Raw genomic sequence first — 23,609 nt, 5'->3', positions numbered from 1 at the left:
CACTGGATCATATATATAAACTTCCCGCGACAACAGTAAGAAAATATAACTTGTAAAGGCTCCAGTTTTGTCTTTGTCTTTTTCTAGTTGTCAAAAAACAACACAAAACACACTATGTTGGGAAAATGCCAAAATTCATCAGCAGGGCTATATCTACACAAGGCAGACATAAGATACTCTCAAGCTCTCTTCATCTGACAATGTGTATCCTCGGTAAAAAATACCCACTAAAACAGCCATCAATGGACACTTCATAATAGCTCCAATCTATGCTTTGCACCCCTCATATTAAAAGTTCCTAAACATCTTATTCAATCTCAAATTAGCCTTTCTTGTTTGTTTGTTTTTCCCCCTGTTACAATGCTCGTACATTCACATGATTATGTCAGCACAGGGTGGTCACCAAATATCTCATTGAATGCTCTCATAGAATGCCATTTTGTCAGGGAACAAAGAAAACTTGAGTCAAGCAATGTGACAATTAGGCAAACTCCATCATGTGGGTGATAACACATATCATTCAAGTGTACTGTCAATTAGGATGTTGTTAAACATCTCTTAATGTCTGTTGTCATCAATCATGGCAAAGTTAACATTTCTACAGGAGACAATATCCTCAATGATGCATCAAATTTATTTACACTTAAAAAAAAAAGGTCTTTGCAAGACAGCATCACTGAGCTATTCCTCACATGCACTGTGATATGGGGGGGGGGGGGACCACTATTGACATATGGCAAGAAAACTAATGTGGCTACCTTTCGGGGATACAAGTGTCACTTTGACGTTTTTGTAATCATTCAACATCACACTCAGGTATTTGCTCTCTAACAATATCATTAGCAGACATGTGACTGACATTCGTGTGAACACAACACAAAAATTGCAATAGATATCGAATAGAATTTTTCAAGTCAAGAATTCAACAGGTGCAATAGTCGGAACAAGAGCCGACACTCGTGTGCAGAACACCATTCATCTTGCGCATACACGATATGGTGTCTCACTGAAGCAAGAGAGCTGAAAATGAGATTCACAAACAATTTTGCGGATTCACAATTCTAAACACAAACGCGGGCGCCTGCCTGCCGGCCTGCACAGCAAGCCAAGATATCAAGCTTGGGGGCTACGAGTTGACAAAACTAGTCCTGATGTTGACCACGCAATTAAGTCCACTGTCTGCAGAATCATCATCATGCTGGTGTTATCATTATTATTATTTTTTTGGTAAATTCATTCTGTCTTCCATTCCAATTCAAATATTCCGTTGCAAACTGAGGAGAAAAAGAGGTCATTTAATTGTCTAATCATACATCAAAATGGTATTTCATTGTATGACGTAATCATTACATACATAGTCCCAGCCATGCATGATTGTGTCCATATATAATTTTCAGCCAAAATGGAGGCTCCACAACGGTAACCACCGGAGGTCAGACCATTCCCACCGAGTCATTAGTGAATCCGTCCTTAATGCAAAAAACTGATTCTGCATCAGCTGGTGTGCCTCGCATGCAGATGGTTCTGCACGGGGGCGTGACCTTAGACTTATCCTACAATGCAATGCGTCAACACTTAACCTCAGCTTGTTGCCAGCACTGTGTGTAGAGTTATGAATGCACAAAATTGCAAACTTCATGGCCTTCCCCCCTAAAAAAAAATGGCAAGACAGCTCCTGCCCAGATTTACACTATTCAAAATCTAAAATGGAATTTGTTAAGAAACAACAAAAATCACTTTCATCTGCATGCATGCGAGCTGATGAACATTTTGTTGAATGGATATGTAAACTTCTCAGCCTCGCAATGCAAAAATAAAAAAAAAAGACGACTCTGTTAACTAACTGTCCCTTTTGGAAACATCGCTCATGATAATCGTTCTCGTATGACAAACAGGCCACGTTATCAAGCACTTTGGTTAATTATGACGGGACTGCTCCACCTGCCTTTCAATGACTTTTTGCAGAATACTATGTCGGGCAACAAAGATGCTGCCGTGACTATAAAAACTCTAGAGCCATGCATTACCACTCTTTGCTGCAATGGACAAAATGTTCCACTTTCCCTAATGAATACTGACGTGTATCACAAAGTCTCGCCGACTTCCATTCATTCACCTTTTTTGGTTTGATCTTCAAACGTATTTCACCACACACAACTACTAAAGGAGAGAAACGAATGGACGCACACACTCAGACACACACACACGCGCGCACATACACACACAACTCACATACAATTTTGAACATTTCTTGCCCTCTCACTCTTGAATTTCTTTTCTCGTCTCACCAATTCCCGCCATTGTTACTCTATCGCCGGTTGAAATGCCATTATCTTTGCAGTTATAAACATTAATTCAACTTTTTTCGTCTGTATAACTTCTGAACTCTTCTAGGATCAACTTCACCGATGTATAAAAAAGAACATCAGCAAAAACAAAGTTAATTTCATGCGCATCGTTCACAGACTGACTTCAAACAATTACTCCTCCATTACTAGATTCCCAGAACCACAGAAGCTAGTCTTGCAATGTTCCGATACTTAGAGTCAATTGATCTCTACGTTAAAACTGAAACACATTCAAATATTTCATACTCATTCAACAGCATTTAGAAACTCTTCTTGCAAAAATGCTGTCCGGCAATATTTGCCTAGACTACTGAAAGAATCTCTATCAACTAATAATGCACCTTACACATTTTTTTTTTTTTACTGCAACACTTGAATTAAGTAAATGAGTATGATCATACATCATATATTCTCTATGAATGATGAAAAGGATTGGGTTTAGTTACAAATCATTTTTTTGTTTTTTACATCAATACGCCTAGAATCACACTGTGGACAAGTTGGAGTCTCTGACTCTGTCACATGTTTGTGTCTTGGGCTGTATTGCTACGCAATCCTACATGCCACATTCCAGTGTTGACAGGCTGGTGTTTCGAGTACCCATTTGCCATGGTGTGAGTGGCAGGTCACATCCCTGCTCCTCACCCATCTCCTGAAACATGTTCTCCGGCAGGTCATCCATCATCATGCTGTCACCGATGGATGATGCTGTACTGTTTGAAGTGTCATTGAATGACTGCGCCTCTGCAAACAGATTCTGGCTCTCTGCGATCTCCGCGGGGCTTACCCTCTGTGGTGCAATGTCATACTTGAGGTTGTAATCGGCACCATTCTCTGAGGTCACGACAGTAGGCTCCTCTTGGCCCGCAGACCAAGACTGCGACGAGAGGTCGCTCATCTCCTGGATGTTGCTGGATGATGTGCCCATGTGGTCATTGTATGGTTCAAAGTCTGCTTCCGTTACTTCCAGATCCAAAAGGTCTTGATTCAGATTGCGCTTGGCAGAGAAATTGTTAAGTTGGACTGCTTGGATCTGCCTTACCTGGTCTGCAGTCATAGTTGGCATGACTTGGGTAGCAACCATATCACTTTGACTTGGCAGATAGTCCTGTTGGGTTGGGTATTGGGAGGTGAGGGGTTGTCCTAGGAGCCTGTTGGCAGGCTGCTCAGGAAGAGGCACAGACTGACTGCGGTTTTGCAGGACCCGTTTGTTAACAATCATGGCCTGCAGATCAGAAACATTGGCACTGTTCTGCAAGAAGTTCCTCAGCTCAGTTTCCACGGCTTCCTGTGTGACTGGGTTGTTAATGGTGGGACAAGCTGGTCCGGAGGGATTACGGCGCCTCTGCCACATCGCCTGCTGGCTCTGTGCACCAGCAGTCACGATGGCACCCGTCTGAGTTAATAGCTGAATGTTGGGACCAGGTTGTGCACTTTGCAGGAGGAATGTAGCTTGCGGGGGCATGATTTGTTTGGGGGCTGGGGATATCATATTTTGGCGAAGCTGCTGCTGCTGTTGCTGCTGGTACTGAAGAGAGACGGGACTGGCAGTCGGGGGCCTCTTGGAACTACTTGATGGTCTCCGCTTACGTGTGGGTGTAACAAATTCCGACTGCTGCTGACGCTTGCCCTTGCCTTTCCCCCCAGCAGTGAGATCCTGGCCCTGATCAGGGGCTGCTGTGTTCATCAGAACTTGATTCAGTGTGGTACTTGTGACAGGATGTGTTGGCTTGGGCTTGAACCTGAGCTTCAGTGGACTCTCCCCACCATCCAATTCCACAGTGTTGATCGGTGTGAAAGAAAACGACTTGCCATCACTGGGGCTGGGTGGAATGCTCTCGCTCCCTTGCTGCATAGGAATTGCAGCACTCTGAGCCCTGACCATGTGCCCAACAGCAGGCAGCTCTGGGATCGGTGTTGTAGGGACACTTCTTACTTCTTTGGGAACAGTGGAACCAATATAAGACAGGTCATCCAACGTCAGCAGTCTCTCCAGCATTTTGGGCTGAGTGCTATCATTCGGGTTGAAGATCGCTACCTTTGTACTCTGAGGACACTGTGCCGTTCCTGGATGGCTGTCGTTACTGAGGCTTTGGTTGTTTATTGCTACAGATGACTGAGACTGAGGTAAATTGCTGACCAGGCCGAGCTGTTCTGGCTTTGATTTGTGAGGAAGCATCATGGCGGCAGACATGCCGGAGACAGTCAACATGGTGTTGGCGCTCGTATCTGCATCAGGCAACAGAGAGATCGATGGCTGGGCCACATCTGGACCGAGAATACCACTGGTTTCATCCACAGTCATCTGCTGGATGGGCACAACATTGTTGTTACCAGCAAGAAGCTGCTTACCTCCATTCTGCTGGAGCATGATCCTTGATAATAAGCTATTTTGCTGAGGGATGAGGTCTTGACGTCCAATTGCAATTTCAGCATTGTTGGCAGATGTCACACTGCTGTCATTGCCCAGGGTTGGTTCTTCGCGTCCAGAGTGCACAACCAGCTGCGCCAGCTTGTTCTGCTCCTGCTGGCTCTGTAAATTCTGAGCGGGCATTTGGACTTGAGCTAAGACCACGTTTCCAGGCAAATTAACAAGAGTACTGGTGGTGGCTTCCTTTGGTGATAGTAATGATGATGATGACGAAGTCAATGGACTGGAGGTCCTAGATGTGATAGTTTGAGCACTTCGCTGACTGAGCAGGGTCGCAACGGTCTTTCCCCCACCATTTTGTGTCATACCAGCCTTACCACCACTTGACATACTTCTCATGAGCTCCGCAGCCGATATGTTCACTGTGTTCTTCACTATTCTGCCTGCTGCTGGAGCCTTATCCAGTTTGCCGAACTGGACTGAAGGGCTGGCGATGGAGGGCTGGCCAGTTGCCTGCCTATTCTGGTCCACAGTGTTGGTCTGTATCGGTATACTATTACCTTGGAATGGTTCAGGGTTGATCAGGACAGAAGAAAGTTTCATGGGTTGGGTGGCGAATGTGACAGTCGTAGGTAAAGATGACTGCCCATTGGTTACAACTGACTGAGTGTTCTGCATCGGCACTAATGATGACACTGTTGTTCTCACAGGGGTCGTGGTGGCGGAGGTCAGCTTTGTGACTGGACTTGAGTCAGATGTAACAACACTAGACAAAGTTCTTTCTACGAAAACTGGGGTAACATTTTGCGATCTTGTGTTGCTAGTACCCGTGTTGAAAGCGATTCCCTGAGAAGACAGAACAGTCTTTTGGCAAGCAACATTGGTGGTCGGTACCACTGTATTGGGTTGTGGAGGCACGGCCTGCGCGACCAACGCAACCTGGTTCGGCGCTACATTCTGTCCAGGATTCTGTTGGATTGCAGCATTAGTATTAGTTACAGTCTTGTATCCACCACACACACCCTGTAAGTTTTTGACTTGGTTACCAACGATGACAACCTGACCACCACTCTTGATGACGTTTTGAATACTTGTTGCTGGTATGACTTGGCTGCTGAGCACGGCATTGCCTACTATTTGATTCCCTACAGGTTGCACTACGTTGACCGGAGTCTGGTTTCCCACAGCTGCCACAGTCTGCACTGGACTTGAAAACACATTCTGCCCCTGTAGCACGACGTTCATCTGCTGCTGGTTTGGTAGCTTTGGGACACCTTGCATCTGTATGGCCTGCTGTCCTTTCACCACTAGAAGTTGAATTTGCTGGCCATTTGGTTTCGCTGATGGACTGATCAAAACCATTTGGGCGGGGTTGGTGTCCCTGACAGGTGTTTTGGGTTGTATTGGTGCAAAGCGTCGTTTGCCGGGGCTTTCCTTGGATGCACTATTACTCTCTCCAGAGGTGTTGCTCGAAGACATGTTATTCTCTACATTAGTACTGGTGTCGTTTCCCTCGGCAACATATGATGAAGATGAGGTGCCATCTCTCACAGCGTTCACATCCCTCTGCTCCAGCTGTGTAGCTTTGTCTGTTTGCGATGGCTGTGGCGTTGTCAGCTCCTCTGACGACCCCGCAGTCGCCTGCTGCTTGAACTGCGCCGGGCTCAGCACGCCCTGAAGCCGCTGCTGGTTCTCCTCCGCCTGCTTCTTGCGCACCTCCTGCCGATACTGCAGGGCCTGCTTGAGGTGGTAGTTGGTCTCCCGGTGGCGCATCTCTGGCGTGAGGTCGTGCCGGAAGTTCTCCATCGTGTGCGACTGGACAATGAGGATGGACTTGGAACACCTGGTGACGAGCTTATTGCTGGTGAGATGCTGGGCCAGTTCCACAAAATCGGTGAAGGGTTTGCTGGTGACATTGGACGCCCACTCGCAGATGACCTGGGTAGCTGCTAACTGCAGGTGATCATCATCCATGCTGCACAGGGAGGCAGGACAATTGGTGCATTGACCTTGAAGAATGTCACCCTGTAACAGCGAGAGAAAAAAAAACAACATTGACAAACCTGACTTAGCAGAATGTCTACACTTCGGAATGTGACAATTTTTTTCCCCCATCTCCCGTCACTATGACCCCGATTGTACCTGATTTACAAAATTTTGAAGTACAAACAGTGCAAGAATGATACTGTAGTAATTGAATAGAGCTGACACTATAGGACTTATTTATAGTAGTGAGTATTCATTTCATGGAGGTAAGGAGAGGGGTGTGAAATGGCTCTGTTCCTGATATACAGACAGAACCACATATTCAACGCTTAATAGATTTCTGGCAAATAATGAACTACATATATCATATACTTTGAGAATCTGGACTTACATTCTGCTAGCAAAAATTGTGCAGGTGGCTGAATTCACGATCAAGAATCCCAGACAAAACTTTAATCTCGTTTCAAGAGAAAAGATAGCAATTTCCTACCTTGGAAACAATGTAAATTGCATTTTTGTTTATCAAATGGGGGCAATATTTTGGCGAGTTGTTAAGTTTGCGACTATCTATCAATTTGTGAATTTCACAGAAATAAAAAAGTTGTGAAATTTATATGGCCTGTACAGTGTGCGGGGAGCCCTACTATATGAGTAGCATTAAAAAAATGGCATGAGAATGCAAAACTTGTTCTTGTCCCACCTAAACCTTGGAAACGATGTACATTGTATTCATGCTTATCAAAGGAGGGCAACATTTTGGTGAGTTGTTAAGTTTGCGACTATCTGTTGATTTGTGAATTTCACAGAAACAAAACTCTTGTGAAATCTATATGGCCTGTATAGTGTGTGGGGAGACCTACCATATGAGTAGTAAAAAAAAAGGCATGAGAATGCAAAACTTGTTCTTACTCCACCTTGGAAATGATGTACATTGCGTTCTTACTTCTCAAAGGAGGGCAATATTTTGGCGAGTTGTTAAGTTTGCGACTATCTGTTGATTCGTGAATTTCATAGAAACAAAACTCTTGTGAAATTTATATGGCCTGTACAGTGTGCAGGGAAGCCTACTATGTGAGTAGAAAAAGGCATGAGAAAGCAAAAATTGTTCTTACCCCAGACTTTATAGCAGGTGCATCCAAGAGAGACAGAGAGGGTGACGTCAAATCAGTCTTCTTCTTCACACCGCTGTAGCAATACGTGGAATACGGAGGTCAAGGACAATGTACCATAACACATGTCTGAGCAAAAATTTGACATAAAGAACAATCCTTGAGGAATATATGTGACCTGCCACAACAAAAGGAGCTGAAAGTCGCTGACGGCTGAGCAGAGAAAATCAAGTTTGAAGTCAGATCATGAAAATCGGTCAAAACCATTGAATTTTTGCTTTTGGCATAATGTTGTAATCTAATGTTTCTTCTATCATCCGCCGAAATTTCGAAGCTAGATGATCATCTAGGAAAGGCAAGAAATCAGCGTTTTTCTGGGCCATGACTTTCTGACTTTCAACAGAACAGAAACGTGTCTGAAGATCTGGATTTAGCCCCACAGATAGACTCCACCTCCAGCAACAAGGGAGTGATCTTATTGGTCAGTGCGTGGCATCATGGTTACTGATTGATCATGTGTAGACTGTGGGCACTCAGCTTGAATGAACATCGCGGAGGTTGCTATGAGCAGATTGTAAATCGGTGAAAACTGTCTTCCCTCCCCGTGATCAAGATTGTGTGGGAAAGAAAACGTTGAAAGCAGTTTTCTCAAAATGCTGATTTCCTACACTACTCAACACGGTCTCATAAAATCATCAATATCTCTGCAACAGAGTACTTGAAATTTATGAGTCATGGTATACATGAAATTAAAGCGGAAGAGTAAGGGAATGATGTCACATCATTTTTAGAAAATCGCCTCCCCCCCCCCCACCCCTACTTTCGAATCATTTTGTTGTAGCGGGTCACATATATTTCACAAAGAATGGACCATGTTTCCTTTAAAGGGAATACGCAAACCCTAAGAGCAATGTGGATTGAGTGAAAGCAGCAACATGAGTAGAACACATCAGTGAAAGTTTGAGGAAAATCTACAATCGATGCAAAAGATATGAATTTTTAACATTTTGGTGTTGGAACCGCTAGATGAGGAGACTAAAAGAGGTTATGACGCATGAGTGGACAACAATACAAAGAAAATATAAAGAAAATTCAACAAAAATTCATTTTTCTAGCATTATGAAAGAGCACTTGACTAACCACTTTCAGAAAGCAGGGAGAATAATTGCTACCCTCAACATATGTCAGTAACAAGTTCATGGAATTTGTAATTTTCATGAAAAATGAATTTTTGTGAACTGATATGTTCTACTAATGTTGCTGCTTTTTCTCAATCCATATTGCTCTTTGGGTTTGCGTTCCATTTAATACCTGCAATACAGGGAGTCACTTTGTATGCACAATGAGACTTACATCTCTGAACAAAGCAAGAGCTAATACAATAATCAGAAGAAAAAAAAATAGCAAACAACGTCTGAGAACCTGCCATTAGGATTTATGTCTTAAAAATTAAAGCAAATGACCTTCAAAATCATGATGCAGTCAATAAGACATTTGATCAGCTCATTAACCAGTAAAGGACCAGGACATATTCAAAATGCCAATGGCGCGGTTTTGCATCAAAGTCATCCATCCTCGAGTAATGGCGGAGTTTGGAAAAGGATATCTCGAATTGCCCCTCGTTCCGAGCCGCCTTGCCTGGACCATTGGAAACACTCCTTTAATGACCTTTCCAAAGTCGGCTGTACTCAAGGCCCGGTGGTTGGAGCTCTCACAGAATGACCTGTGGCATACAAAAGAGCAGAAGAAGAATGGGAAAAAAAAAAGTTATTCCTGCATCAACAAAAAATATCTTGTCATTAATTCACTTTCATCACTTTTCCCCCCCCCCCCAAAAAAAAATGTTAGCAACTACTACACATCTGAAACATCCATTTTATGGCCAGAATTCCAAAACTTGATCAAAAAAAAAAAAAAAATGTTCCCATCTCATCTAATTGTCAGTTTACTAGAAATATTCCTCAAAAGTTTAGTCTCCTTGTGCGGCCAATCGAACTTTCTCAGATTTATCTTCATCCGAATATGGTGGCCACAACTTCACTGGATGCATAATTCATTTGCCACAAAAACAAACAAACAAACAAACCAGAAAAAAAAAACACAAGATCTACATACACACACATATTACTACTCTGTGTTAACAAGCTTGTACTGCAAACCCCCTTATTCTGTTGATATGTTGGTGCCCTGAGCTATGATTTATGAATGTGCATGCAGTGGTCAGACCTTCCATTTCATTCAGACAGGCAAAGCCTATAAAATTTACAGTCCACCTGATAAAAACTTTCAGTGGATCTAGTAGTTTAAGGCAGGCATAAAACCAGTTCAAAATGTGAGGTTACTACGGTGGCTTGAAATCAACCAGAAAAAAAAATATATATATATTTCTCGTGTTTGCTCACAGCTGGGTAGAAGACCATTTGAGACCAAATTACATCACAAACAAAGTACATGTGATTCAAAACATGTTTACCATCTGACTGAAGGAAAATTATAGCTTTGTGCCAGGGAGAAAGAGGGGGTAAGACAAGGCACAAGACAGACAAACAAACAGACAGACAGAGACAGCCAGAGACTGACAGATGGATTTACAGGTTTATAGTAACCTCGTCTACAGCCACTATGTCTATTTTCCAATTGGTCTACTGGCATATCGTCTATTACCGATTAGTCTAATACCCATTTGGTCTACAACTCGTTTTGTCCAGTACCCATATTGTCTAATAGTCACTTTGCCCACTACCCGTATTGTCTAATACCCAACTCGTCTAAGGAGCATTTCGTCTACAAAACAATTGATCTAATAGCCAAATCGTCTACACTCACAATGTCTATTTACCATGTCGTCTAATATCTATTTTGTCTACTACTCGTTAGTCTACTCCCACCTCGTCTACAAGTCATTCAGTCTACATTCACTTTGTCTAGTTATCATATCGTCCAACCCTTAGTTTGTCCATACCCAATATGGTCTATACCCATCTGGTCTACTCCCAACTCGTCTACTCCCAACTGGTCTACTACCAACTGGTCTACTCCCAACTCGTCTACTCCCAACTCGTCTACTCCCAATTGGTCTACTACCAATTGGTCTACTCCCAATTGGTCTACTCCCAATTGGTCTACTCCTAACTGGTCTACTACCAACTGGTCTACTCCCAACTGGTGTACTCCCAACTCGTCTACTCCCAATTGGTCTACTCCCAATTGGTCTACTCCCAACTGGTCTACTCCCAACTGGTCTACTCCCAATTGGTCTATACTCGTCTATACCCAATTGGTGTACTCCCAACTGATATAGTTTTACTCTCAACAATTTACCCAAACTGATCATTTCCATCTGGCCATGCTAATAATGAATATACCACTTTGTCTAGTGTCCAGTCCGTCTCACTGTCATGAACTATTCATATCAAACCCTGCCCTTGATTAGCACAAAAATCAATATTAGACTATTCTAGTTGTTACGATGTGGGCGTGTAGTTGGATGGACTATTATTCTTATGATTGTGTATCAAAGTTGAATGGATGGAGTGTTGAAGTTTGGACATATAAATGCTTATTTAGGGTTCCTCGCGAAACGTGTATTGAGTACATTGCAGGCAAGTAAATTATTCATCTTAGTAGTAGCTATAAATTGTACATGAATCATATTTTTGTGTATATGTTTCAACCTTTTTTGTGCATTTAACCGTTTACATACATCAGTACGTGGCACACAGAATAAAGAATACTGATAATGTACTTCTAATGTGTTCCTTTTCATTTTTACCATACTTATGATTGTGTATCAAAGTTGAATGGATGGAGTGTTGAAGTTTGGACATATAAATGCTGCATGATTGCTTCTGATATAAATTACACATCCAACACAAAAATAACAAAGCAAGTTTTTCACACTGTGACATTATCTTTTTTTCCTAAAAAATTGTCATAATTAGAACATAAGAATTTAAATCAAATGGGGCACCAAGAGTGTTCAACCTATTTAACTGGGAAAAAAGAAAATGGATGAAGTAAACTTAAATAACAAATATATATATATATATAACTAGTAGTAGACCAGTTGGGAGTAGACTAGTTGGCAGTAGACGAGTTGGCAGTAGATATGGGTTGGCAGTAGACGAGTTGGGTTTAGACCGATTGGGAGTAGACGAGTTGGGAGTAGACGAGTTGGCAGTAGACAAGTTGGGTGTAGACTAGTTGGGAGTAGACGAGTTGGGAATAGACCACTTGGGTGTAGACGAGTTGGGAGTAGACCAATTGGGAGTAGACGAGTTGGGAGTAGACCAATTGGGTGTAGACCAATTGGGAGTAGACGAGTTGGGAGTAGACCAGTTGGCAGTAGACTAGTTGGCAGTAGACTGACTGGTTATTAGACTAATTGACTATTAGACAATGAGTTGTAGACCAATTGGGTATTAGACAAAATGAGCTGTAGACTATTCTATTCATAGACCTTATGATTACTAGACGAAATGGTCAATAGACATAATGGGTGTTAGACGAAATGTGACTTAGACAAATTGGACATTAGATAAAATGGCTAGTAGACGAAATGACAATTAGACTAATTGGCATATAGACAATATGGTTGGTAGACGAGTTGGTAGTAGACGAAGTGGGTTTAGACGAGATGGCATTAGACTAGGTGGACAGTGGACAGGGTGGGTGTAGACGAGGTGCCAATTTACCGATTTACAATTGTAAATATTAACAGCTTTGCATTTGTTTTCTTAAATGTAAAGCACATGACAGGATTCCAGATATTTCATTTCAAAGTTTACGTCCTTGTTTGCAAATGGACAACATTGTTGAATCAAGTGTGACAAAATATATTCTGTGCAAGAGCCTAGATGCGGAGCGTTTCATTGGAACAGTAGACTGTGAAAACGTTGGACTCCCAGAATCCCCTGCAATGCCCCCCCCCCCAAGGAACTTGTGGCTGCCCAGCACTCACTCACACACACAAGCACAAACACACACACACACACACACACATACATACATACAATAGGAGCACAAAATGGGCTGGATTTGAAAGCATCAGACTGTGTCTTGCTGACTTTAAAGGACAAGTTCACCTTCATTAACATAAGGACTGAGAGAATGCAGCAATATTAGTAGAACACATCAGTGAAAGTTTGAGGAAAATTGGACAATCGATGCAAAAGTTATGAATTTTTTAAACTTTTGTGTTGGAACCGCTGGATGAAGAGACTACTAAGGCTCGTGATGTCATATGAGTACAACAGTATAAAGAAAATGTAAAGAAAATTCAACATATTTTCACTTTTTTCGCATAATAAAAGAGCACTTGACTTGCCTCTTTCTAAGGGCAATGGGAATAATATTACCATAACATATGTCAGTAACGAGTCAAGGGAATGTGTACTTTTTTAAAAAGATGAAATTTTGTGAAATTCTCTTTATATTTTCCTTATATTGTTGTACGCATGTGACATCATACACTGCAGTAGTCTTCTCATCCAGCGGTGACTGCACAAAAACTTCAAAAATTCATGACTTTTGAACGGATTGTCCGATTTTCCTCAAACTTTCACTGATGTGTTCTACTAATATTGCTGCATTCTCTCAATCCTTATGTTAATGAAGGTGACCTTGTCCTTAAAAAAAAAAAAGACATACTCTTCATCATTGAGACGAGAGCAACGAGTATGGAACAATGTACATATCCTAGCTTTGGGAGCATGATCCCTGCACCTATATCTTTCTGGTGGCACATGTCACTTGGAAGAATGCACCGCATTGTCACTTTGTAGAGGTCAAACATACAGCACTACCACTTGAGAGCACATTGCAGATCATGCAAACAAAAGTGATGCCACTTTCCAACAATCCCGCAAATACTGAATCTCTGTTTCCCAAACGTGGTATCCAGATACACCGACACTTTTTTTTTTCTTTTTTTTTTGACTGTGGACTTTAAAACTCCAATGTTGTAGAGTGGGTCATCAAGTTCACACGTGACTACTCCACGTCAGGATCAGAAGACAGCCACGTACGCAGAGTGTCAAAAACATGCTCAAATTCCTTTTCTGTTTCGCAGAATAATCCTTTGGATATTGTGAGATACAATGTAGCTTACGCACTGACATGAGCACTGCAATGTATGGGGCCTCAAATCTGAAATGCGACCAGTAAAGTTTATATAGATTGTGTAAGGAGTCCAACTAGATTATAACATTTAATTTTTATTGCTAATGTAACATGTACCTATCAGGGGAAAAAAAAAAACAAAGCAAAACAAAACATGTTTTTCTTTTTAGACGTGATAGGGTGACACATCACCAAAAATATAAAAGGAGGAAATCAGGAGAACACTTTCACTTCTCATTGCTAACTGGCAGAGGAAATTCCGTTAATATTTGGCAAACAGGCTTCTAATGAGAAGTCCTCATCTCCAAGCACTATCTTGGGTTTAAAGGGAAGGCTCTGCAACTACTATCTTTCTCGACTCATGACAAAGTCTGACCACACAATCATAGAACATTTCAATGTCTCTTTGCATGAGAACCGGCCATTATATCTACCACCAAGTTTCCTTGAAGGGCATTTCAAACTTGCAAATGCACTCAGATGATCAACTTTGGTCTTTACTGGGAGGGTGGGGGTGCTTGGGAGTGGTGCACTACCTCCAATTGCCATTCCCCACCACCTTCAGGCTGTCTTTGGTAAATTGATGCAGTTAAAACAGATACGGAGATCAGCAGAAGTTTCATCAAAATTCCACTTTGTAAGAAATAACAGATCTTTCAAATTTAAAGATAATAAAAAGTTTTGGTACCTCAAAAGTTTCCCTGAATGTCCATGTTTCAGGTTAAAGTACCTTTCATATAACTAACACTGTGAAACTTACTCGCCCCAAAGTGCTCTCATTTCTTAGTAATCATGCAATTAACTGCGACCAGTAGCCCCATACGCATAGCGTAATGGGGCTTCGCATTGTAGCATTCAGGATCATGACAGATTTAGTATTGCGGGTAAATATCAATTTAAAATCCAAAAAATTCTTCAATTTGAAGACTTACCAGTTAAGTTGAAGTCTTGAAAACAGGCTTCGAGCAACGTTTGGTTCTGCCAATAGTCCCTTTCTGTTCGAATTGATGACTGAATGTGACTCTGTCGAGAGGACCTTGGGAGAGCTACATACACTGATTACTACGGCCAGCGCATACGCACACATCACGTCAGGCGAACAAACTTCAAATCCATGAACGGATAAGATGTTTGTGTGCGCATGCGCTGGCCGTCAATTCAGTGTAGCTCTCCCAAGGTCCTCTCGACTGAGTCACATTCAGTCATCAATTCGAACAGAAAGGGACTATTGGCAAAACCAAATGTTACCCAAAGCCTGTTTTCAATACTTCAACTTAACTGGTAAGTCTTCAAATTGAAGAAATTTTTGGATTTTAAGTTGATATTTACCCGCGATACTAAATCTGTCATGATCCTGTAAGCAACAATGCGAAGCCCCATTTAGCTATGCGTATGGGGCTGCTGGTCGCAGTTAGCTACTCAGTATGCGTATGGGGCTGCACACTGCTGGTCGCAGTTATCATGCAATAATGGTTTCGTACAATATGTGTACTACCTCGCCGCCGTACGGCGGCGGCTCTGGTACGAAACCATTATTGCATGATTACTAAGACATGAGAGCACTTTGAGGCGAGTAAGTCTCACAGTGTTAGTTATATGAAAGGTACTTTAACCTGAAACACAAACTAAGACAAGGAAATTCAGGGAAACTTTTGAGGTAATACCAAAACTTTATTGCGACAACATATAAATATGCAAATTACCTAATGCAATGATGTCACCAGCTCACAACTTACTCATAGGTTTGTGCAAAAATTGTCATAGAATCATTTACTTCCCCCCATTAAAGTTATAATTCGTAAGGTGATTACATTCCCACCTCCCCCCCCAAAAAAAAAACAAAAACAAAAACAAAAAAAAATCTGTAAGTTTTCTTGCTGATATGAATGCAGCATAAGAAAATTAGTGAAAATTTTTCTGCTCATCAGTAGGGAGACTTATGACATCGTAACATCTCACCATCCAATCGCATTTGCATATGATAATATGTAGCTGTTACATCCAATTATCTTTTTTTAATGACAACATGTGCAGATTTATAGTTCCAAATTTGTAGCATTTTCAGTCCAATTCCAATGGACTTTTACAATTTTTTTTTTTAATATGTATTCTTTGCTTTTATTAGCTTTGCCAAAGCCAACTAGAACCTGGAGTGGAAAACTGCAATTTGCTAAACGCATGCGATACTTTGATCATTGGTTCAGACGAGGCAGTTTCACTGATAATCATTCCCATAGACATGCACACACATAGGCCTACACACTGGAGTGTAGGCCAGCCTGGTGATATTCCATCCACGTGTTGCAGGCCTCAGGTGACTTATTTGTTCGCCTTCTATTGTGCCAAAATTGGTTTGCCACGTGTGCCTGGGGAGATGGCTGTTCACTGCAGCTCATTGTCACCCCGCCCCGCAGCTCAGGCACTGGAGAAATTGCCCCGGCGGTGAACTGAAATCCCGGCTGCACCCTGTACTAGCGCTTCATTCTCCTCCATCCCGCCCCGTCCCGCTCAGCCCCAATTTTCCTCCACTTGAGAAGATGATGACTGGACGGCGAGCGTATGAATTGCAGGATCGGTGCCCTGCGATGAATGGACTGCACTGTAACCTAGAGCCCGGGTCACTGACTTCTTTTAGGGAAGACCCGTATTAGCAGGGAATGTAATCTATCAGCCCATGGTACCAACAACACTGACAACAAATTTGATGAGGCTCTAAAGTTATATAGTTTTAATTGCAAGGTCACTTCATATTAGAATGAACAAACAGCAACCCCATCCCCTCCCCTGAAAAAAAAAAAGAACAAAATGTGGCTCCTTAAATGTTTGAGTGTGGATGACTTCAGCTGGGGATATCTATAAAAATAAAGGCTACCGGGTACCACACAAAATGCATGCTCATATCATTTTACAGAATGACACAAATTCACGTAAAATTTGTGAATCATATGAGATAATTCTAATCAGTTTTCATACTTTCCTTTCATGGATGGGCATAATCAGAATGAAACCAAAATCCTCTTTTTCTTTTGATTTGGTTCCATGCAAATTATATCATCCTACCAAGACCTTGCAAACTATGTCATCTAATCCGAGTATGTAATCTTACAGCAACTGGGAAAGTATTTCTTTACATGTATACCATCTTAACATAAATAGACGGAAGCACCTCCTAACAAAGCATAGAATGTTTACAGGTGAGGAGGCCCCCATAAACGTGTTGTTTGTGTGTTTACAAAGCAAGTAGACTGAGCAGTTTGTCCGTTTTGCATTAAACTGGGAGTAGCAGACCTGAGAAGGCCCACTGGAATTCCTTCCTGGGTAACTGTTGTTTTAATTGAAGTCCTCTTTGTTTCTTGTTCTTTTTATAGGAGAAAAGAATAGACCAAAGATTAACATCTATCTGTCCTGGCATTTGAAAATTTGAACATTAAGTTGACAGAATACATGCACCCAAAATATATATATATATATATATATTTTAAATCTTAGAAGCAAGTAAGGCAAGGGGCAGTAATGACGGCACATGGATTCGACTAGAGTTTGAAAATTCTAACCGTTGAACAGATTGCCCAATTTTCTTCAAATTTCATTAGTAACTCCCTCTTTACTAGCTCAGAATAATGACTTCTGATTACGCAAACAAAGAGGCTCTTATTCTATGGGTGAAGAAACAACACAAAGAGCCTGCTAATTGCATTATACAACATAGCAAAACAGCCTTGACTTTCCACTCCCCCTCCCTTTTCTTTTAATTGAAGTCTAACACATGCATTTTCAGCTTGGCATGGCCATTTCTTTTTCTTTATTTTTCCTTATGAGGAAATTAATGTAGCTCATTATGTTACCATGCTCAAGGGATGACATACCTCCTCTACAATTTCCACAAATCAAATCCGAGGCTAAATCTTGTCAATCAATCTACAGCATTTTTTTTTTTTTTTTTTTTTTTTTTTGCTATCGCCAAAAACACTGTTGCACAAAGTTGCGAGTCAGAGCCATCTACTTGCTCTGCCCAGGGAAAGGTGTCGTGGTGTGATGGATGCTACCAGTACTCAAGATGAAACTTGACATCTTCTCTATTGTGTGTTATCATGTAAGTCATCATGATCATTGTCATCATAGTCTTCCAAAGATGCCATCATCAGTTTCTTGACATCACTATCAGTACTGATGTTGCTGTAATACAGTCAACCTTGCTTTAGTCAAATCTATTTGGACTGAAGAAATGGCCTCGACTTAGAGAGAAATCAACTTTTGAGGGATTAAAATCAGTAGAATATTAAGAGATGATGACTCGAAAGGACCTTCGACTTAGGCGATTATTCGACTTATGTGAGGTTGCCTTTAATAAGCAAGGTTGACTGGATCTCTAAATCTTGCCATATTTATTATCACTATCATAATCATTATTATATCTCTGTCATTATCATCACTATTGCTATTAATCATCACTACATCATCACTGTGTCATTGCTCCTACAAATACTACTGAAGATGGTTGATACAACTACACAAACACTATCACTGCTACAGTGTACCACTTCCTGTTATTATCTTACCATCATCATCATCATCACTGGCCATCAACGTACTCAAACAAACATCAAGTTATATACGAAGAATGACAAAAAGATGGCCGACTACCCTGGCCTTTCTCAAAGGACACAAGTACTGACGGAAATGACAAAACAAGACTTTAAGTTACCCACAATGACCTTCACGACCCATTAACTCTTTGAGTGCCATGCCCATATGCCTGACTCGGGTGACTGCTTGCCACTTTGCATATTCTGCTCACATGCATAACCAAGCACAAACCCCTTTGTCTTGAATACTGGCTATTTATAAGAAAAATAGCCATGTAGTTTTGTCAATAAGATTTACATCACAGCAAAAGCTTGCAAATCTTCTCAACAACCACGTTGCACTGCATTACCAGCATAAATCCTTCTATAAAAGAGTTACATGGCTTTGAAAAACAGAATGTTTTTCAAGAGTACTCATGCGTTGTTGTCTTAGAATTTAATGTAGCACAAAGGAGGCTTACACCCATGGTATAAGGAGAGTTAAAGGGACTGTGCAGTACTGGTTGAGGTGGGGACTCATGTTTTGAACATTCCTAAGTGAGATAATGAGAAACCTCATATGAAATATGAAAGAGCATACAATTTTAAGAAGGATTCAACGTTTATTTGATGAAAATTGGTTTTCAAATGGCTGAGATATCCAAAAAAGTGATAATAATAAAAGGCGACAGGCTACACTTTTATTAGGATCTCTTTGTTTCACCTTGTTTTTGGATATCTCAGCCATTTCAAAACCGATTTTCATCAAATAAACTTTTGATACCCCTTAGAATTGCATGCTCTTTGACATTTTATAGAGTGGTTTCTGAATATCTCGCAAAATGTTAAAAGCTAAATCCTCACCTCGACCAGAACTGTACACACCCTTTAAAGCCGGATTGCAAAGAGATGTTTCCGTAAACAACTCATTAAAAGCCATACCAAGACAAGCCATGCTCCATGGGGGGCTGACACCTGCAACACAACCTGGGATGTACCTACTGAAAGAACTTCCTTTTGTTTTTGTTTTTTTTTCCCCTGGCAATGTACCTTGCACATATGTTGTGTACATTCCAAATCTCTTGCAAAGCTTTTCTCACACTCACTGTTCCCATCCTCGTGTGAATCCATCCATAAGCGCAAAAATATGAATCGTATTCACTCTCTCAAATCCGTCGCGGCATTCTCGAGGCCCCATTCAGCCGTGACGGTGAATGATTCTGAATCCCACACGGCACCAAACATTAATTGTGTTCAGCTGGATTTTGTTCATGAGCTAGTGTTGACCTTTGACCTTCCTAATTAACATAATAGCACATGATGTTACTGGGGGTGTGACCTCTCACCTGTACTCTTCGTACACTTCCTTCTTTGGGAGGGAGGTATCCGCGCTCTCCTCGATGTGACTTCGCACCCAGTTGATCGCCGTTGTCTGCTCCACCCGAGAGCTACTCAGCATTGGAGACGAGCTGATATGAGAAAGATACAAACAAATGCACAAAAAAAAAAGAAAAAAAGCATATCAGATATCAGAGCTAATGACAATACTTGCATACACTTTGATTCTGATTGAAATTCCCTCAGTTTACCACAATTACATGTGATGCACCACGCGCTACCCCGGGGTATCGTAGTAACCCGGGGTACCACGTTGTGTAGCGCCATCTCAGGTTCACTCGAGTACAACCGCAGAGTTACTGCGTTACGTATGCGCACTGTACTGACCCGTGGTACGGTGCGATACTCAATATAGCGCTTCATGCACTGACTACACGCACTATTATAATAGCCCGCTAGCTGTAGTGCCAAAGTTACGATCTCGTAGACGTAGTTTCGATCCCGTAATTTTGTAAGTTTTGTGCACTTTGTGCCGAACAAAATATCCTTTCGCAATTAGGATAAAGCTGCAAAAATGACAGCAGGTGATGGGGGCTATGCCGCACTGAAAGGAAAGGGCCGGAAAAGAAGGAAAATTTCCAGAGAGGAGAGGCTGGAAAACGCGAGGCTTCGCGCCACTCGGAAGTTGGGGAAGGAAGGGGCCGCCGATGTTCATGGGGAATCAATATAAATAATAATACATGGTGTACAAGTATCATAACAGCATGAAACAATATCAATGATACACTGTAAAATAGTTACTCATAACGTTAACAAGGGATTAATTGAGAAAACTACAGGATGAAGAGGGTTTTTTTTTACAAGAACAATGGCCATAATTGAATGTTGAAGAATTAATCACACACAAAAAAATTAATTTCCCACTTTTTGGTAACCCAGGGTACAGCCCTAAAAAAAAAAATAAATAATTCAACAAAATGGCCGATTTTTTTCTGGTACCCCAGGGTACCATTTATGTCATCATGTTACAATATTCACATAAAAATAATACAGCTATGGACTATGCAGTCTTTTTTCCCGTTTTGCCATGATACTGGCCTTCTGTAGTTTCTGCACTTGCTGTGTTGTGTTCATGATAATAAGAAATATGTGAAGTGTTACCAAAACTTTCAATTCTTAAAATTTCCAATCAAAAAGTCAATTTTCATTGCCCCACACCGAATATGACAAAACCTGGGTATTCTTTGTTTACCTTTTAAAGGGACTGTACAGTACTGGTTGAGGTGGGGATTCATGTTTTGAACATTCCTAAGTGAGATAATGAAAAGCCTCTTATGAAATATGAAAGAGCATGTAATTTTAAGAAGGATTCAATGTTTATTTGATGAAAATTGGTTTTCAAATGGCTGAGATACCCAAAAAAGTCCTAATAATAAAAGGTGACATGCCACAACTTTATTAGGATCTCTTTGTTTCACCTTGTTTTTGGATATCTCAGCCATTTCAAAACCGATTTCCATCAAATAAACTTTTGATACCCCTTAGACCTGCATGCTCTTTGACATCTCATAGAGTGGTTTCTGAATATCTCGCAAAACGTTAAAAGCTAAATCCTCACCTCGACCAGAACTGTACACAAACTTTAAAGTGCCATACAAGTGAAAAAAGAAAGTGTTTGCTCCCTGTCATTTGGTGTGTGTGTGTGTGTGTGTGTATTTGTGTCTGTGTGTCTGTCTGCCTTGTTTCTCATCTTTATGATCAATACAAAAGGGTCATTCGACTTGAAGAAGAGGAACAACAAAAAAAATCAAACTGATACTGGTAAGTAGAGAGAAACCATTCACACTGTAAATCAGTATTGACCGAGCCAAGCTGTTGAAAATTCATTTCATAATTTTTCTCCCATGATAATGTGGACAGTTGCCTAGCAACTTCTAACTTTACATCTAGAATGTGAGAGAAACCACAACTTTTTACCTGCAGTATGTGCATGTGCCTACACCATCCCGCACCCCTCCCCCTTAAGCAATTAATGCGAATGAAACCTGATATTTAGGCATGACCACACAGGGTGTACACAGTTGTACATCTCTCACAGTGCTGATGCTGTCTGCTGTAGGCCTATCAACCACAAGATACAATGTAGATGGCACACATGTACTTCACTTCCTGTATGGCCATGATATGGTCCATATAATATGCAAGTTTATGTTTCAACATTGACAGCTCGTTAACTTCATCCAGTAGGCCTACTCTTTGCAGAATGGACAAAAACAACATACCAATGCTGCAACTGATTGACAAATTGCCCAACATCAACGGTGATCAAGAGGTCGTAGGTCCGAATCCTGCTCACCCATGCTTTTTTTATCATGGCTACTACTAAAACACTGATCAATTCAGTGCTTATTTACGTCGATGTTGGGCAATTTGTCAATCAGTTGCAATGAAAAAACCTTGACGAAAGAATTTCACTAATTTGAATAATACCAATGCTGTCTTTGCTCCTATTTGCTCCTAAAACTTGACAGTTTTTGCAAGCCAAGATTTGCGAAAGTACGTTGTACATATGTATTGAAATGCACACAGACGTTTTCATCCACAAAATGCATTGAATTGCCACTATGATGCTGTACACTATCATGGTCAGCCCTTCATGAAGGTTTCATGCCGTGAAAAAGGTTGCTGGCTAGTGAATGTTTCTGGTTTTTCAGTACCCTTCCTATCCTCTGTCGCACACATGGACAATTTCCAGGAGAGTGTCTCCTTGTGTAATATCACAGAAACACATGCATGCAGTTTTCCAATAGGTGCACAGTACAATATGCGTGACATTCTGTATTGTTGTTGTTTTTTCTTCCTCCCCTATTCCGAGCAGTAATGGTCCCATCTCCCCCTCTTTCCTCAACAACCTCCTTCCTCTCCCCCCCCCCCCCCACCATCTTGTTTTCTCCCTATTTCTCTGTTTCTCTCTTGTTCTACTCTATGTATTTTTCTTCGCTGTGTTGCAGAGGAGATAAATTGATACATGTTTAGCTTGGCTGCCTCCCCTCCACTCTTGCTGTGCCCCCTCAAAAGAAAAAAAAATGAATTAAAAAAAAAAAAACACCAGATATTGTTCATGTTTTACAATTGTTATGCCTAAAAGCAGATGTCCTAGAAGTACTGTAATGCCCCCTTTTGTTCAGTTACAATCTCAACCTGCTTCCCAATTCGACTCAGACAAGCTTAAATCTGGAGGATGCAGATGTTACCGGTTCCAGTGACATAAGTTTAAGGCATTTAGGCATTTGTAAGCAAAGTAAGGCCACTTTTGATAAAAAGCATGGTATCCGAAATAAAGGCCAGGGCTTTATCTACAGCTCAACTCTAATGCCCCTTTTTAAAATAAAAACTAAAACATAAAGCATGCAAAAAAAATGTAACGGTGACTGCATAAAAACACTTTTTTAACAGTGCCACCCACCACAGCCATCAAATTTAAGACATATCATTAGTAAAAAGAGAAGTAGTTCCACTCTTTAACATTTAAACCTGTGAATAAACCACAATGAATTACATGTTACATTACAATTACAAAGTTGGTATGAAATCAAGGCTCAGGCCCAAGCGGTTGTTGGAAATTCACTCATCACAAAGGAGACCTGTATAAATAATAACACTAGTGCAGGGTATCATTTTACTGAAAAAACATTATTTCAAGGCTGTTAAAAATATCTATTGCCACATAAAGTACTTGGCAAGAGCCCAACATATTCTATAGAGCATTTCA

At 41.1% G+C, this 23,609-nt stretch overlaps 1 protein-coding gene across 1 annotated transcript in view; it reads right to left on the bottom strand.

Annotated features, from left to right (window-relative positions):
* Positions 1 to 2,582: 2,582 nt before the first annotated feature.
* Positions 2,583 to 23,609, bottom strand: part of LOC140237754 (uncharacterized) — an 89,297-nt gene continuing 68,270 nt past the window's right edge. Inside the window, exons 4-7 of the mRNA XM_072317683.1 lie at positions 19,846 to 19,968; positions 9,421 to 9,537; positions 7,818 to 7,902; positions 2,583 to 6,744 (exon numbers count right to left, since the gene is read on the bottom strand). Of these exons, the coding sequence (XP_072173784.1) occupies positions 2,905 to 6,744; positions 7,818 to 7,902; positions 9,421 to 9,537; positions 19,846 to 19,968 (4,165 nt within the window). The 3' untranslated portion in view covers positions 2,583 to 2,904. The remainder of the gene's footprint in view (positions 6,745 to 7,817; positions 7,903 to 9,420; positions 9,538 to 19,845; positions 19,969 to 23,609) is intronic.

Source organism: Diadema setosum, chromosome 14, assembly GCF_964275005.1.
Source record: "Diadema setosum chromosome 14, eeDiaSeto1, whole genome shotgun sequence".
In the NCBI taxonomy this organism is placed as follows: domain Eukaryota; kingdom Metazoa; phylum Echinodermata; class Echinoidea; order Diadematoida; family Diadematidae; genus Diadema; species Diadema setosum.
The sequence above is the reverse complement of the archived record's forward strand: the minus strand, read 5'-3'. Positions and strand labels throughout refer to the sequence as shown.